Source organism: Eurosta solidaginis, chromosome 2 (genome assembly GCF_040869045.1).
Source record: "Eurosta solidaginis isolate ZX-2024a chromosome 2, ASM4086904v1, whole genome shotgun sequence".
NCBI classification, from domain to species: Eukaryota; Metazoa; Arthropoda; class Insecta; order Diptera; family Tephritidae; genus Eurosta; species Eurosta solidaginis.
Window position 1 is genome coordinate 85,990,081 of NC_090320.1, and position 14,560 is coordinate 86,004,640.

Sequence of the window (14,560 nt, forward strand, 5' to 3'; positions counted from 1 at the left end):
TGACTCATAAATACAAATTTTATTGTATGCGATTGTATGCATACAAAGTTAAGGGAAACTTAAATAAATTAATTAATGATATAGAAAACGAAAGAGAAGAACTAACAGAACTATTGGTTGCAGTAAACCATCAAATCGCGAGTATGCAATTCACAATTTGAGTAAGTTGACTTGTAATTCGCCAATTTTAATGCTGTACCTTTTTTATTTTAGTTCAGAAAGCTGCAATTGGGGTTCGAAAGTTACAATTTAAGTTCAAAAATTTCAATTCAAGCTCAGAATTTCTATTTGTAGTTCAGAAAATGAAAATTGAAGTTCAGAATTTCTGTTTGTAGTTCAGAAAATTATATTTGAACTTAAATTGTAATTTTCCGTACTTCAGTTGTAATTTGCTGAACTGCAGTTGAAATTCCTGAGCTTCAGTTATAATTCACTGAACTTCTATTGAAAATTGTGAACTTCAATTGTAATTTTTTGAACTTAAATTGAAATTCCTGAGCTTTCAGAACTTCATTGCAACTCTCAAAATTTTTTTTTACATAAAATGAACAATTTAACATTTTTTCTGACAGTTAAAGTGGTGAATTGCATACCAGAAGTTTGAAACTACTTGCATTCGTGTTGGCGCTTCTCTATATCATTAATATAACAATATCTTTTTAATAATTTAATTAATACAAATATAAATTTTTTTCCTTTACATTTTAGAACTGTGTACAAAAATATGTAATTTTACATATCGCAACCTAAACTATAAAGTATTTCAACTCATAATCAGAGTAACTTTGTGTTAAATGTTGATTTATACCACAAAAATAACAAAATTCTTAACAAAACCAGGCTAAACGATAACGTTAACTACCAAAAAAACATAAGTTATTTTACGATGCTTTCATGGATCGATTTACACTTAAATACCGATTGAATTTTTTTTTAAGTTTTCACATTTTTTAGTTTAAAATGCGATATATACATTCACTGGAATAATTTTACATTGAGGGTACTTCATGCAATTTTCTTCCTTCGAGATTTTGCAATAATAAACGTACATCGGTACTCATAGTCATTTTTTGTTTTGAATTATGTGATTACAATATTTATAAGGACCATTTATTTGATGGTATTGGTACTATCAGTTAAATTCATCAGCAATTATTTATATTCGAAATATTTTTTGTTATACATCTATTTTATAAATTTTGGATAAAAATTATTGACAAATTCGTTGCAATTAAATTGCTTTAAAAATCTTTGCAAACTTTACGAGATTGTTGAATATTATTTTAATTAGAGCATAAAAAGCTTAGATTAGTAACGTAGGAAAAAACTTAGAATTATTTTAGTTAAGTTCATCACAAATATTTATATTCAAAATACTTTTTTGTTATACATTGCAATTATATTGCTTTAAAAATCTTTGCAAACTTTATTGTTGAATATTATTTTAATTAGAGCATAATTTTAATTAGGCATAAAAAGCTGAGAATAGGAACGTAGGAAAAAACTTAGAATTATTAGGTTCTTATATAATTTATAATCAAGATTTTCTCAGTGTGTTTTCAGATAGTTTAACTTACAAAAGCTAAAATATAATTTACATAAATTAGTAATTACTTAAGCCAAGGATAGTTGTTGTCTTTGACTTGATTGTTCTTTTTGGTATGCCATTTGAATTTTGTCACCCGCTGTGCGCTGTTTCAATATAAGTTTGAATAATATTTTGTAACTCGGCAAGCACCTGAGAATTGCAAATCAGACATGTATGTTTTCTATGTGTATTAATTTATTTAAATACCTGCTTATATTCAATATCTGCATCGGCAATTAATCTTAGACCATACAACAAAAGGTCCGAGTTATTTACTGGCAGCCACATGTCCTGATTTGTGACGGCAATGGCATGTTTAAAACTGAAATATTCACTTCCAGCACCCAACATAGCGCTAATCATTCCCCGTGTCAATTCGGCGGCTTCAAGTAAGCGGCTATGTTTGACAAACAAATGCAAAAGCTCCATGCAGTTTGCTTTCTGCAAAGAAACATTTTAAATTCTCCTATTAGCAATGGAAATATTTTTGAACGTCTTTTTGAATTGATCACATCACGTATATCTTAACTTTTCCTAATTTATATTTGCCATAAAATAAAGATTTGTATGCAGAGAGGCATACGAGCCCACATACCTTATAATCATTATAAAGCCACTGCGGCACAAAAGCATTGAGAACAAGCATCTTATTCACCACAGATTTACGAATGCGTCTTGAGTTTTCCAATTCATTGTCATAAATGAGTTTCTGCAGCAGAGACCAAGCCATATCAGCAGCTTTATTTCGATGCGGTAAATCTTAGATGTTTTACAAAAAAAAAAACAATGTTTTATATTTATTATCAGGTTAGAAATAAGAAATCCGATTACCAGCCGAATCGTTTTCCTGGAACCATGCCCACGCCTCATTAGGACCCTCCTCTGTAATGCGCACACAAGCACCAGTTAAACTATTAAATATTGGCAGTGATGATGTCTCGCAACCATTAGCCAACTTCAATGCAGCCAATTCTTGGGGTCCGGCATTTATAAAGGTTTGCACATCTTTTCGATGATCAGCTAAACGTACTAGCGCTTCAGTTTGCAACAGCTCTCGTTTGATATCTTTTATTTCTAAAACAACAACTTGTTCACGCAAAACATCAATATCTGGTCCACAATTTAATGTAGACGAATCTTTGACAGCATGCGTTGATGTTGGCGTTGGTTGAGGTGGTGCATCATCTAAACCATTAACAGGTTTAGCAATCCAACGATAACGACGATCAATAAGGTGTAATGAATTGATACAAACCAAAAGAGATGCACAACGCTTTTCCATAGAAACAACGGTATCGATTTCAAGCTGGAAACGCATCGCTTGTTCATACATAATAGCAGAAGCTGCAAGAAAAACGATTAAAAATCACTGTTTTCAACTGTCCACTACACCTTTTCCAGTTTAAGTTCAGAAATTTACAACTCAAGTTCAGAAAATTGCAATTCAAGTTCAGAAAATTACAATTACATTTCAGAATTTCCAATTTAAATTCAGAAATTTACAATTCAAGTTCAGAAATTTGCAATTCAAGTTCAGAAAATTAAAATTCCAGTTCAGAAATTCCAATTTAAATTCAGAAAACTACAATTCAGGTCAGAAAATTACAACTCAAGCTCAGAATTTTCATTTCAAGTTCAGAAAATTACAGTTCGAATTCAGAAATTTATAAGTAGGGTGTTAATTTTCAAAAGTTATTTTAATTAATTAATTTTATACTTATATGTTACTTGCGGAAGTGTTGATGCTTCGTTGACTATGTTACCAAAATGGTGGCTTCGGTACCCCAAGTGTGGCTAGTGTACCCCAAGTTTTCTTAAAGTTGTGTACATTCTGAACCTTGAAATCAAATGGAGGATGATTCTTTCCAACAAGTGCAAGATGACGCTACGGCCAAGAAAGTATTTCAGTCGAAATAGCAGTAGAGTAGCGAAGGTGGAGGAAGACTTGACCTCTCATGGTGATCTCAATCACCGCGAAACGGAAAGCTGGCATGATTTGTTACGGAACTGCCAAAATCGCGATTAAGTGCCAATTCATGATGAATGATGATGATGGCGTATAAGTTGAGATATTTTGACATATGGCGCCAAGATCTATGCAGACTGTACCTATACGTTACTTCCGGGAGTGTGGACGCTCCGTTGACTGTTTAAGTGGTCATATCTTCGTCATCACTGCTGTCACACTCAGTGCAGATCAATGGTTGTGACGCTAAGAATATAGCTGGATGGCATTGCAATTGCTCCTTATGAGCGAGAGTTTTTTTCTTCGCTATCTCGCAAAATTGATTTAAACGAGTTAAGATGTCCAAAGCTTCCTTAACTTATAGATACCATCTTAGATACATTTATTTCCATCGGATGAAAAAAAAAAATATCCGACAAATTTTCTTGAACTTGAATTGTAATTTTCTGAACTTGAATTGCAATTTTCTGAATTTAAATTGTAATTTTCTGAAATTGAATTGGAAATTTCTGAATTTAAATTGGAATTTCTGAACTTGAATTGTAATTTTCTGAATTTGAATTGTAAATTTCTGAATTTAAATTGGAATTTCTGAACTTGAATGGAAAATTCTGAACATGAATTGTAAATTTCTGAACTTGAGTTGTAAATTTCTGAATTTAAATTAGAAACTCTGAACTTGAATTGTAAATTTCTGAACTTGAATTGTAAATTTCTAAATTTAAATTGGAAATTCTGAACTTGAATTGTATTTTTCTGAACTTAAACTGGAAAAGGTGTAGAACTGAAATTAGATCGAATCATCCTATATCATCGATAAGACCTTTAAATCAAAAAGCCTTATATTAAAATTAGTTTATAAAAATTTTTATGCATACCTTTTCTCATATTACCATTTTTAACATGAAAGGCATATACAAAATCAAAGACTTCATTTTGATCGATCACTAAAGAGCGTGCACGTGATTCTATAATATTTTCGAATTCCTCATGCAATCCAACATAGGGAAAATACATTAACAAATCAAGTTTTTTGCGGTTGAATAATGTTATAACCAATTGACGTGGACAATCTTTACGTCGCGATAATTCTGCATTATAGATTAGCGAGTGGTAAGCCATTGAAATAATATGATCCAATGCATTATGTTGTTCAAATAATTGTATGACTTTTAGGTAATAATGCGTTATGACTTGCTTATTTATATTACTATCTAAGGCATCACCACCACAACCACCACCATCTGCACCAAGCATGGATAAATGTTCGGTGCGTTTGGCTAGTGGTGCACCCTTCAGAATTTTATCGGTTAGAAATAGTTCACGTAAAACACCTTTCGCTGATTGCAGAAAGAGCTCATATGCTTTATATGATTCACCGCAATCCAGTAAAGATACCGCCAGTATGAATTGCCCTAAAGAAGACGAAATCATAAATAAATAAGAGATTTGGGTAGTGTGCTTGCCATCCTGCCACCCACCCTCTAGTTCCATGAGGAACTGGGGGTCGCCAGAGCCTTGCCTTTGTAATAGGCGAGGTTGACAAAGGGGTGGCGAAAGATTTGAAGCTATAAAGCTTTGCAATGCGCTAAGTCCCCATAAAAAAGCTTTTGTTTTATGGTGATTTAGATGTTATTGCGCTAGTATCTTCTCAATAAATAAATGAAATAAAATTTCCTCTCATATTCAAAAACTACCATAACATATATTACTAGATGAGAGACATAAAATTGTAAAAATTGCCTGTCCCCTATATTTTTTTGTGTTTTATAAAATTGCCAGAAAATGGTTACCTAAATTGGTTTGCATTCCAGCTGGATTACCATTATCCATGCGCAAACAATCAAGCAGAAGTGTCATTGCCATACGCATATCATTGATTGCCTGTAATTTTTGTCTAATCCATACAAGAAAGGTGCTCGGTAGTAATTCACGATCCGGATCGCCCGCTAATATGTCATCAGCTAATTTAGCAATGAAGACATTGGGCATTTCCAGTCTATAAAGACGTTTATCAATGTCTAGCTTTAGTTCATCTGGCAGCAACGTTCGAACTGTGCCACAATAGAAACTAAAATAACAAGATCTTCCCCGACTTTTTCATTTCCTGCAAAATATGTTAAAACTACAGTGTTCATATCGACCTCCTCACCAACAAGCATGATATGCTCTAAAGTTTCACATGGACGTAGTAAAGAAAATGTGTTTTTTTTTTAACCAAACATAAACCATCAATTGGCTCGAGTATAAATAGGCCACTTGGCTGACAAGACTTCAAATGGTATTGCTCACAACACGAATAGAAACGTTCCCATTGCCGTGTGGCGACTTCCAAATAATCGTCATCAGTAACATCAAACTCTTTGACTCCATTTTGAATTTCATCTTCAACTGCTTGACAGACTTGGTCTTTCAATAAAGGCAGTGTACAGTGTTTCGATTCTAAACGCAAATTTGTTCGACGTACCATCTAATATGGAAGAAATATAACATAACTATTTTTTGTTTTAATAATAAATACTTACAAATAATGCTTTTGCAATAACTTCACGCCCAAATTTGCCACGTTGAAAAATGTAATTGCAATATGCTTCTCGTGGATCCATGCTATGCTCATTGCTAATACAATATCGATCGGGTGGTGCTTCCAGTGCAACTGTTGTCCAACCAATGCACAAACCACGCATTAATGGGTAATTGGATATACTAAATTCTCCTTCGGCATTTGTCCATAATGCCCAAATTCTACTTTCCGCAACAGCAAAATCTGCTAAATCTAATAGTGGTGCAGGTATATTCTTACGATAAATTAAACTCAATCCAGGCGAAATTCCAGCGTCTGTGTGTATGTCTATGCATACAAATTCAGATTTGGTAGCGTACGACAAGAATGCGCAAACAGATGTATCATTTATTTATTGGCATGATTTGCATCAGAGAAGTCACTTTTGCCACTGTTGAATAATAAGTAGCCAAAATTAAATTAAGACTTATTGTTCTTTGGTTTAAATAACTTACGTAAATGCGTTCTTAAGGTTTGAAAATAAACGGGGCATGATATTATTCTCCTTCAATGGTTGAGATGTTGCATGACCAGTTTCACAATTCATTATATATAAAACTAATTCAGATTGACAGGCTAAAGCGAAATAAGCTTCGACACCACTGGGCGATAGAATGCTAATTGCAGCGTGTGGTACAGCGCACGTAGCAGCATTTTGTGTATCAATAACATAAAAACTGCTTGGATCGCGTACAAATGAGTTATTGGCATCGTGAAAAATAGAAAATGTTTGAGACTCATTAAAATCTATAGAAATCCCTCAATGTGTTGCTTGCACATTGCTTTCTCCATTCTGCAAGTTAGTATTATTTGCCCCACTATCGGCCAATGTATCTGGATGCGGAAAGTGTATGTGATGTAGACTACAAACTGTTGTTACCAAAATTGTTACATGTCGATCTTGTTCAGTTATGGAAACATTTAGTACGGGAGTGTCTGAAAATGTGTAACGTACATTATTTTTGTACAATGTAAAGTCTAGACACACTTCTGACAGTTCCAGGATATCTTGGTAGGTTCGCCTAAAATAAGTAATAATTAAGAAAATTCTACACGGTCTCTTGCCAGAAACAGGAATGTTGACAAACGAAGTTTTTCATTTCAGTGTCAATTTAGCTAGCCAAAGATTTAACTTGTCACTATGTCGATGTCTGAATCAAAACGACGTTTTTTTCGGAAACAGTAAGCTGTAAACGCGTGACACACCACATCACTAAAATTTGTCATACCCTGTCACGTACACGATGCTTTGGATCCCGATGGTGGCCCTAGCTAGCTCAGTACATTTGGCAGGCCGTGGTTCTCACTACGAGAAGAAACTCTAAATTAGCGCCAATTACATTTTTTTTAAATTAAGGCTCCCCAAGCCGATTTGGCGTTCACGCGCCTTATGTCACACATACGTTGATATTATTTGCCCACATACCTACATGCAATATAAAATGAGTGTATCCACAAAAATTTAGTATTTTAATCAAAAAAAAAAATCAAAAAGATAGTAATTTTTAGAATTTGGGATTACGCAAAAAAACCAATGATTAAGTGGGAATCTTCACCCAAGAAAATCCGTGCCTGCGGATTTATTGAAGAGGCTGGTGACCGAAGTCGAAATTGAGGTCGCGTGAACCCCAAACGGCGCGAAAGTCTATATGATAAAAAAAAAAAATCTTCATAATTTAAACACTCACCAGGTAAACAAATATTCCACATCCTTATGCAGCAAGGAAATCCTGTCCTGATGGTTGGATGCAGCGTCGTCCTTTTTCTTTAAAATTATCGACCGAAACCGCTTTTTTTAACTGAAGGCAATTTGCCTTATATCAAAACTTAAGAATTATTGCTATCGGCACTAAACTGATCCTTTCTGGATCTTCGCGCACAGGGAATTTTTCTTTAAGAAAACTTAAACACAAACGAAATTTAAAATATATTTTCTTTTATTTGGAAAGCGGCGCGCGCACTTTAGCCTGATATGCTGCTATATTTTACTTTATTTCTGTTCTCCTCCAGTTACCCCTTTTATACTATCCAACCCGCTGAAAAGAACCGTTTCCTTATGCCGTTTCCCACGGTCTTTCTTTTGTCTATTGCAATCATGACCACCCTATATCTATCCCTGTCCTTATTCTCACCATATCATGCCCGTCCATCTGGCAATCTTCAACCTAAAGCTTTTTTCATCATTGTGAACTTATGTGAGTTCACCATGGTGTTTTTTTGGGACATTTTCATTTGACGTTTCTCGTGTTTACCTTTTTGGTAAACACAATTTTATAAATTTTTATTATGGTGTCAAGTTTAGGTGCGAGGTCGATTGTTACCTACAAAAAGGTCGAAAGAGGTGTCCCACGACGCGTATTAATCTCGAGAACAATATTCCGAAGGCGGAAAATAAAAATTGTATCTCTGTCCGGAGATACTTGCATTGGAAGTTGGTGATGTTCAGGTGATTGTTGTTCTGTTGTGCAATACCCAACAAAAAAACTGTGAACACAAGTGCTTTGCGTGGATATAGTTTTGGTCTCCAAACCGGTGTTGGACCCACCCAGGGTGTTGTTTTATAAGCGCGGTCGAAGGCTGCTAACGTAGAAAAGCGTTCTGCGCAAATATCTTGTGGATACCACCCCCGGTTTAGGAGGAACCCGCTGGTAACTTTTCGGTTTTTTTTTTTTTGTTCACATATTTTGAACGAGCAAAATATTTATTTCAATATCGCTGTTTTAACAGCGTACTCCACCTCAACATGTGAGGCTCCCTACATCAAAGCGGGCCAAGGTGTGAGTGACGCCCAACGCGGGGACGACCCACGACCTGACACTGTCTCCTGCTTCGCGAGCTATGCCGGGCATTTATGTATGTACTGCATATTGGACCTCTCCGGACGACTTGACCCTCATCGCCGGAGATAGATTTACGGGAAGTATTATTATGTCTAAAATTCACATATAAGCGAGTTACTTTGTGGATTTTTTTGTTTATCTTTCTTTCAGGTTGGCAGACATCATCGATCGGTTGTTGCTCTCTGGACGACTTGACCCTCGTCGTGACGGACTATTGCTTGAGGTCCTTGGCATGCCACGCACCTAAGCTTCTTCCCGACAACGTTTCCAACAGGTACATGTTTTTACCTAACGCTCGCGTTACTCTGCACTTGATAAACTTTTTGCAAAACTTCGCGTTTATATTTTTATTAAAATCGCTTAATACGAAGTTGCGCTTATATATTTCTTGTCCGGGTACAAAGCGCACTTCACGGGTTCTTTTGTTGTACCGAGCCGCGTTTGTTTCATAGGTTTCGTGTAAATTTTCTTTAATTTTCTCTCTCATTAATCTTATTCTGTCGCTGTCGTTCAGCAACAGTAATTCGTTGTCGTTAAGGGAACTTAGTTTCCGAGCCAGCTTATAGTCTGCACCGCTGGTGAACATGTTAATGCCGAATAAGGTGAAATATGGCGACACCCCCGTTGCGGAGTTTATGGCGCTGCGCAACGCACACTCAATCTCTGGAAAATATAGATCCCAATCCCTCTGGTCTCTTTTTAAATATGAGCGGATAGCAGCCAAGACCGATTGGTTGACCCGCTCAGCGGCATTTGATTGTGGCGAGTAAAACGCGGTTCTCAAGTGTTTAACGCAGTACGTTTCTATCATTTTGGCAAAATGTTTAGAGGTAAACTGTTGCCCATTATCTGAGTGTATTATTTCCGGCACACCAAACTTAGGAAAGATTTCCTCGGTGAGGAACTTCACGACATTGGTGGCCGTAGCCTGACTTTAAAAATGTAAACTTGGAAAAATGATCTACGACTACAAAGATATAGGCGTTGCCTCGTTTGGACCTAGGGTATTTGCCTAAAAAGTCTATATAAATTTTCTGAAAGGGGCGTTCGGTAACTACCTCCGATCCTATACCAGGTTTCAAAATAGCGTTACTGGGCTTGCTTTCCTTACAAACCTGACAGTCTCGGACGTAGTTTCGGACTTGTACTACCATGTTTGGCCAGTAATATAAACGTCGCAAGCGATGCACAGTTTTTGCCATACCCCCGTGCGCAGCAGTTTCGCAACAGTGCGCATTCTCTATTAAGGTCGATGTCAATGCTGCCGGCACCCACAACTTCCATTCGTTTTCCTCCAGTTCTACATCTTTTGCAATCATTTTTTTGAAAACAAACCCGTCTTCGACTTTCAGGTCCGGCAGCCGCTCAGATTTTTTTTGTATCGTGCCTATCAAATCTAAATATTCCTCCGACTCAAACTCTACCGTATCCATCCCCGCTATCGGTGATTGAGCTAGCTCCTCGATTCACCGTGACAGTGTATCTGCAACCACATTTTCAGAGCCCTTCCGGTGCTCTATTTCAAAATTAAATGCTTGAAGGTGCAAAGACCATCTCGCTAACCTACCACTCAGATCTTTTAGCGACATGAGCCACTTAAGACTGGCGTGATCTGTCACCACCGTGAACGGCATCAGCTCAATATATGGGCGAAACTTTTGCACCGCCATCACAGCCGCGAGGCATTCCTTCTCGGTAGTGATATATTTGCGCTGGCAATCGTTTAGTTTCTGAGAGAAATAAGCAATAGGGTTTTCGGAATCATCGTGATTTTTTTGAAATAACACCGCTCCTATACCATAATCAGAAGCGTCACATTGAACCCAAAAACGTTTAGTAAAATCCGGGTGTCTTAGGACAGGCGCACAGGTAAGCGCCCTCTTCAATTTATTGAACGCCTCGACTGCTTGAGGTGTCATCTCGAATTTGTTCGTCTTCTTAAGGGCATCGGTCAACGGGGCCGCTATCGCCGCAAAATCTTTAATGAACCGTATGTACGAACCGGCTGTTCCTAGGAAGCTCCGAACTTGCTTCATGGTTTTCGGTACCGGGATGTTCACGATCGCTTTTACCTTTTCGGGATCGGTCTTTAACATGCCTCCGCCCACAATATATCCTAGATACGGCAACTCCTTGAAACAAAACTTTGACTTTTTTAATCCTATTGTTAATCCTGCTTCTCTAAGACACATGGAAACTTCTTGCAACGTCTGCAGATGCGAGTCGAAATCGGGAGCGATTATAAGTAAATCGTCCAAGTATATAAAGACATTTTCCTTCAATCTCTGTGGTATGACTCTGTCCATCAATCGGCATAACCGTTGCGCCGCATTGCATAGTCCGAAAGGCATGACCACGAACTGATATAAGGGACGCCCCGGGACTGTGAAAGCGGTGTATGGTTTACACTTGTCTTCCAGTTCTATCTGCCAAAAAGCGAAATTAAGATCCACGCTACTAATAAAATGGGTATCATCTATGCGACTAATTATGCCTTCTATATTCTGCAGCGGATAAGCGTCTTTAATGGTCAAATCATTTAATTTTCGGGCATCTAAACAAAACCTATTTTTACCGGGTTTACGTACTATAGTGGTCCGATTACTCCATGGGCTCTCACTTTCTTCAATTGCCCCCAATTCTAACATTTTGTCTATTTCTGTGTAAACTATAGATTGCATTGCAGGTGATAGTGGGTAATGGCGATCTTTCACAGGGACTGCATCTTCCACGAGTTTAATGGAGTGTTTTTCCAGCGGTGTACGACCTAAACTATCCTTTTCAAACGTTTTGAAACTTTCGACGACCTGATTTATGCGCTGTTGTTGTTCAGCCGTGAGGTCATGAAGCACACGCCGTTCATTCCTGTCTTCCGCCGTCACTGCTCTAACTTGGACACATCGATTTCATTTACATTTATGACATTCGGGGCCAATTGGAAAACGCGACAGAAATCTATCCCGAGATAAATGTTTTGTTCAAGGTATGGACATAAGTAAAACGTTATTTTATTCTCTAAATCTTTGTATTTGACAGGTATAGTCATCTTTCCTAATACCGTATGTGCGCCACCACCTGCAGTTGTAACCTGCCAAATGAAACGTTCGATAGGTACCCCTACCTCCTCGACTAACTCACGGCATCCTCTACCTAATAGACTAACAGATGCACCTGTGTCCAATAGCCCTCGTTTTTGGACACCGTTTATTTCGATGTCCGCGTACACCCGTGGGTCATCTCGGTCTGCCCTTTTAACAGTGGCAACAACTGCTCAACGTAGCATCTTCCGGTTTCGAAATCGATCCCTTGCCTTCAGTATCATGCGTGACACCCTGCGACGACCTAGTACCACGCCGTCTGCAAAGATTCTTTCGCGGGCTTCTTTGTACCTCCTCATACGTTCTTCAAGGGACAGTCTAGCCGGGTTATTTGTTTTGTTATTCATAGTATAATTTGTTAGTTTTGGTTTTATCCGTGATATCTGCTGATCGCCCCCTCTCACGAGGTCTTCATCTACTGTGTTAGTCGACGCGTCTACTCTAGCGGGAATTGTGTGGAGCGCGATACCCCCGCTGTCATCGCGTTCCGTTTCGCGTTTCCCGATAGGTTACATATTGGACACTTCGGCGTGATGACGTCCGCATTCCCACACTTAAAACAAAATATACGCCTCTGAAGCGACATGCAGTCGGTGAATGCATGTCCTTCGGCACCGCAATTCCAACACACCAGGTTTTTACGACTTGCTTGGTCACGAGATGACGGGTGTTTGGTAACGCGCTGATAACGGAGCTCCTCCACGGAGACTTGACCCTCATCTACGGGGTACTCCTGCTCTTCCGGCGACGTATCAATTATTTCGTTCACTTGGTATGAACGAGGCACGAATCCACCTTGAGGAACTCGATCCCTACGAGGAAAACACCTTTCGATTTCCTTACACTCCATACGGAGTTGCTCTATAGAGTAGACTGCAATGGGGTATACTAATTTGGCCAACGATTCCCGCAAGTTCCCTTTGACGAGCCGAACCATTTCGTATTCGGGTATGGGGTTCCTTAGACGCGAACGCAGTATGCCGACAGTGTGAAAAAAGTCATCAATCGTCTCTCCGGGTTTTGGTTGCGTTCAGTGATCTCTCTCATTAGATCGAAGTCCGTTAGCTAAGATCCGAACTGCCGTTGTAACGCGAATTGTAAACTTGGCCAGTCTAGGTTGCGATTCGTTCGGATGTACAACCTGTACCATTCGCGCGCCTCTCCACTCAGCAGTCTCTAATGATCTCAGTCCACGAACACCCATACTGCTCTTTCAAATACTCCACCCTGAATAAAAAGTCTTCTATGGTCATGGAATCGCGGTAACCCTGATAACTGATCCCCCACTTTTCTATATTCATTTCAGTTCGGTAGGTACCAGCTCTGTATTGAGGCTCCGGTAGTGATCTTTGTGAGGAAGAACGATGGTCTGGTGCTGCAGGGCCTAGGATTGGACGCTGATTCGCTTGATTATTGAACGCCGGTAACGGACCTACCGCCGACCTAACAGGAATATTATTATGTGCATTAAGGTTGTTGTTGGCGTTTTCATTAACTATTTCGTTTTCAGGTATCGAACGCCTCGACTCTGCTGACTCGCTGCTAATGTTATGCCTCCTTTTTTTATACTGTATTCGTGGCCTATTTGTCTGACGGCCAGCTCCCACTTCGACACTGGAACTGCGTACGGTTTCAAACATCGCCTGCATGCCTGCGCGCATTTCACTTAAAAGGGTTTGTTGAGTTTCCACCATCATACTTTTTATTATGGGCGTCACTTTCTCACGTATGTTTGGTGTTATAGGCCTACTGGCCGTAACATTAGTTGCGAAATTGTGAACCGGAGGGGAGCGCGGAAAGGGTAACGACGGTGGCCGTATGAGTACCGATTGGGTAACTTGGGCTTGACCATATTGTCCCCGTGCTAGTTGTTAATGCTTGCACACCACCTTGTGGTGCGCCTTGCCCACTACCGCCTACATTTTCATCCCTTTGTTTTTCGTACCTACGAATCTATCTGAAAGATCGATGAATGCGGGATCACCCTCATTCATTTGCTTATTTGCGTCTTCTGCTGCCATGTTGGCTGACTTTGTTCTTGCTCGTGTATTATGGGCTGGTGGAGAGTGATTCATACGAGTAATGCAAAAAAAAAACAATTTTTTAGGACAAAAAAAAACTTTATGTAACGAGGCACCAAAAAAGACACACTGTAAATGTATATATGTATATATATGAACTTTTTATGTAACCCTAAAAGGGAAAACTATAATATGGGAACACAAAATATATGCTAACTCCTATGAGCCTTAAATGTCTAGAGACACGCCTTCACGTACTAGCGCTTTAAAAAGATCAAAAGACAATTTATATAAAAGAAAATTTAAATCAATATAAGATATATGTATATGCGGGTTAAACCCTATGCGAAATTATATATATCACGTATTAAACCAACAAAAATTTTTGGTAATGAACCAATTTAAAAACCATGTATATAAGTCGAAATGGCTGCGTATGTATGTATGTATATTAGATCCTATAAAAATTTTATCTCGGCTAGCA

At 38.3% G+C, this 14,560-nt stretch overlaps 1 protein-coding gene across 1 annotated transcript; it reads right to left on the minus strand.

Moving 5' to 3' along the window:
* Window positions 1-1,448: 1,448 nt before the first annotated feature.
* Window positions 1,449-13,749, minus strand: LOC137241554 (nuclear pore complex protein Nup160 homolog). The gene is given in 14 exon segments (XM_067769136.1): window positions 1,449-1,696; window positions 1,698-1,738; window positions 1,796-2,029; window positions 2,184-2,347; window positions 2,420-2,932; window positions 4,433-4,969; window positions 5,348-5,599; window positions 5,602-5,767; window positions 5,770-6,024; window positions 6,080-6,471; window positions 6,474-6,508; window positions 6,573-7,139; window positions 11,367-11,843; window positions 13,343-13,749. Coding segments are annotated over 14 exon segments (4,122 nt in total). The 3' UTR covers window positions 1,449-1,614.
* Window positions 13,750-14,560: the final 811 nt, after the last annotated feature.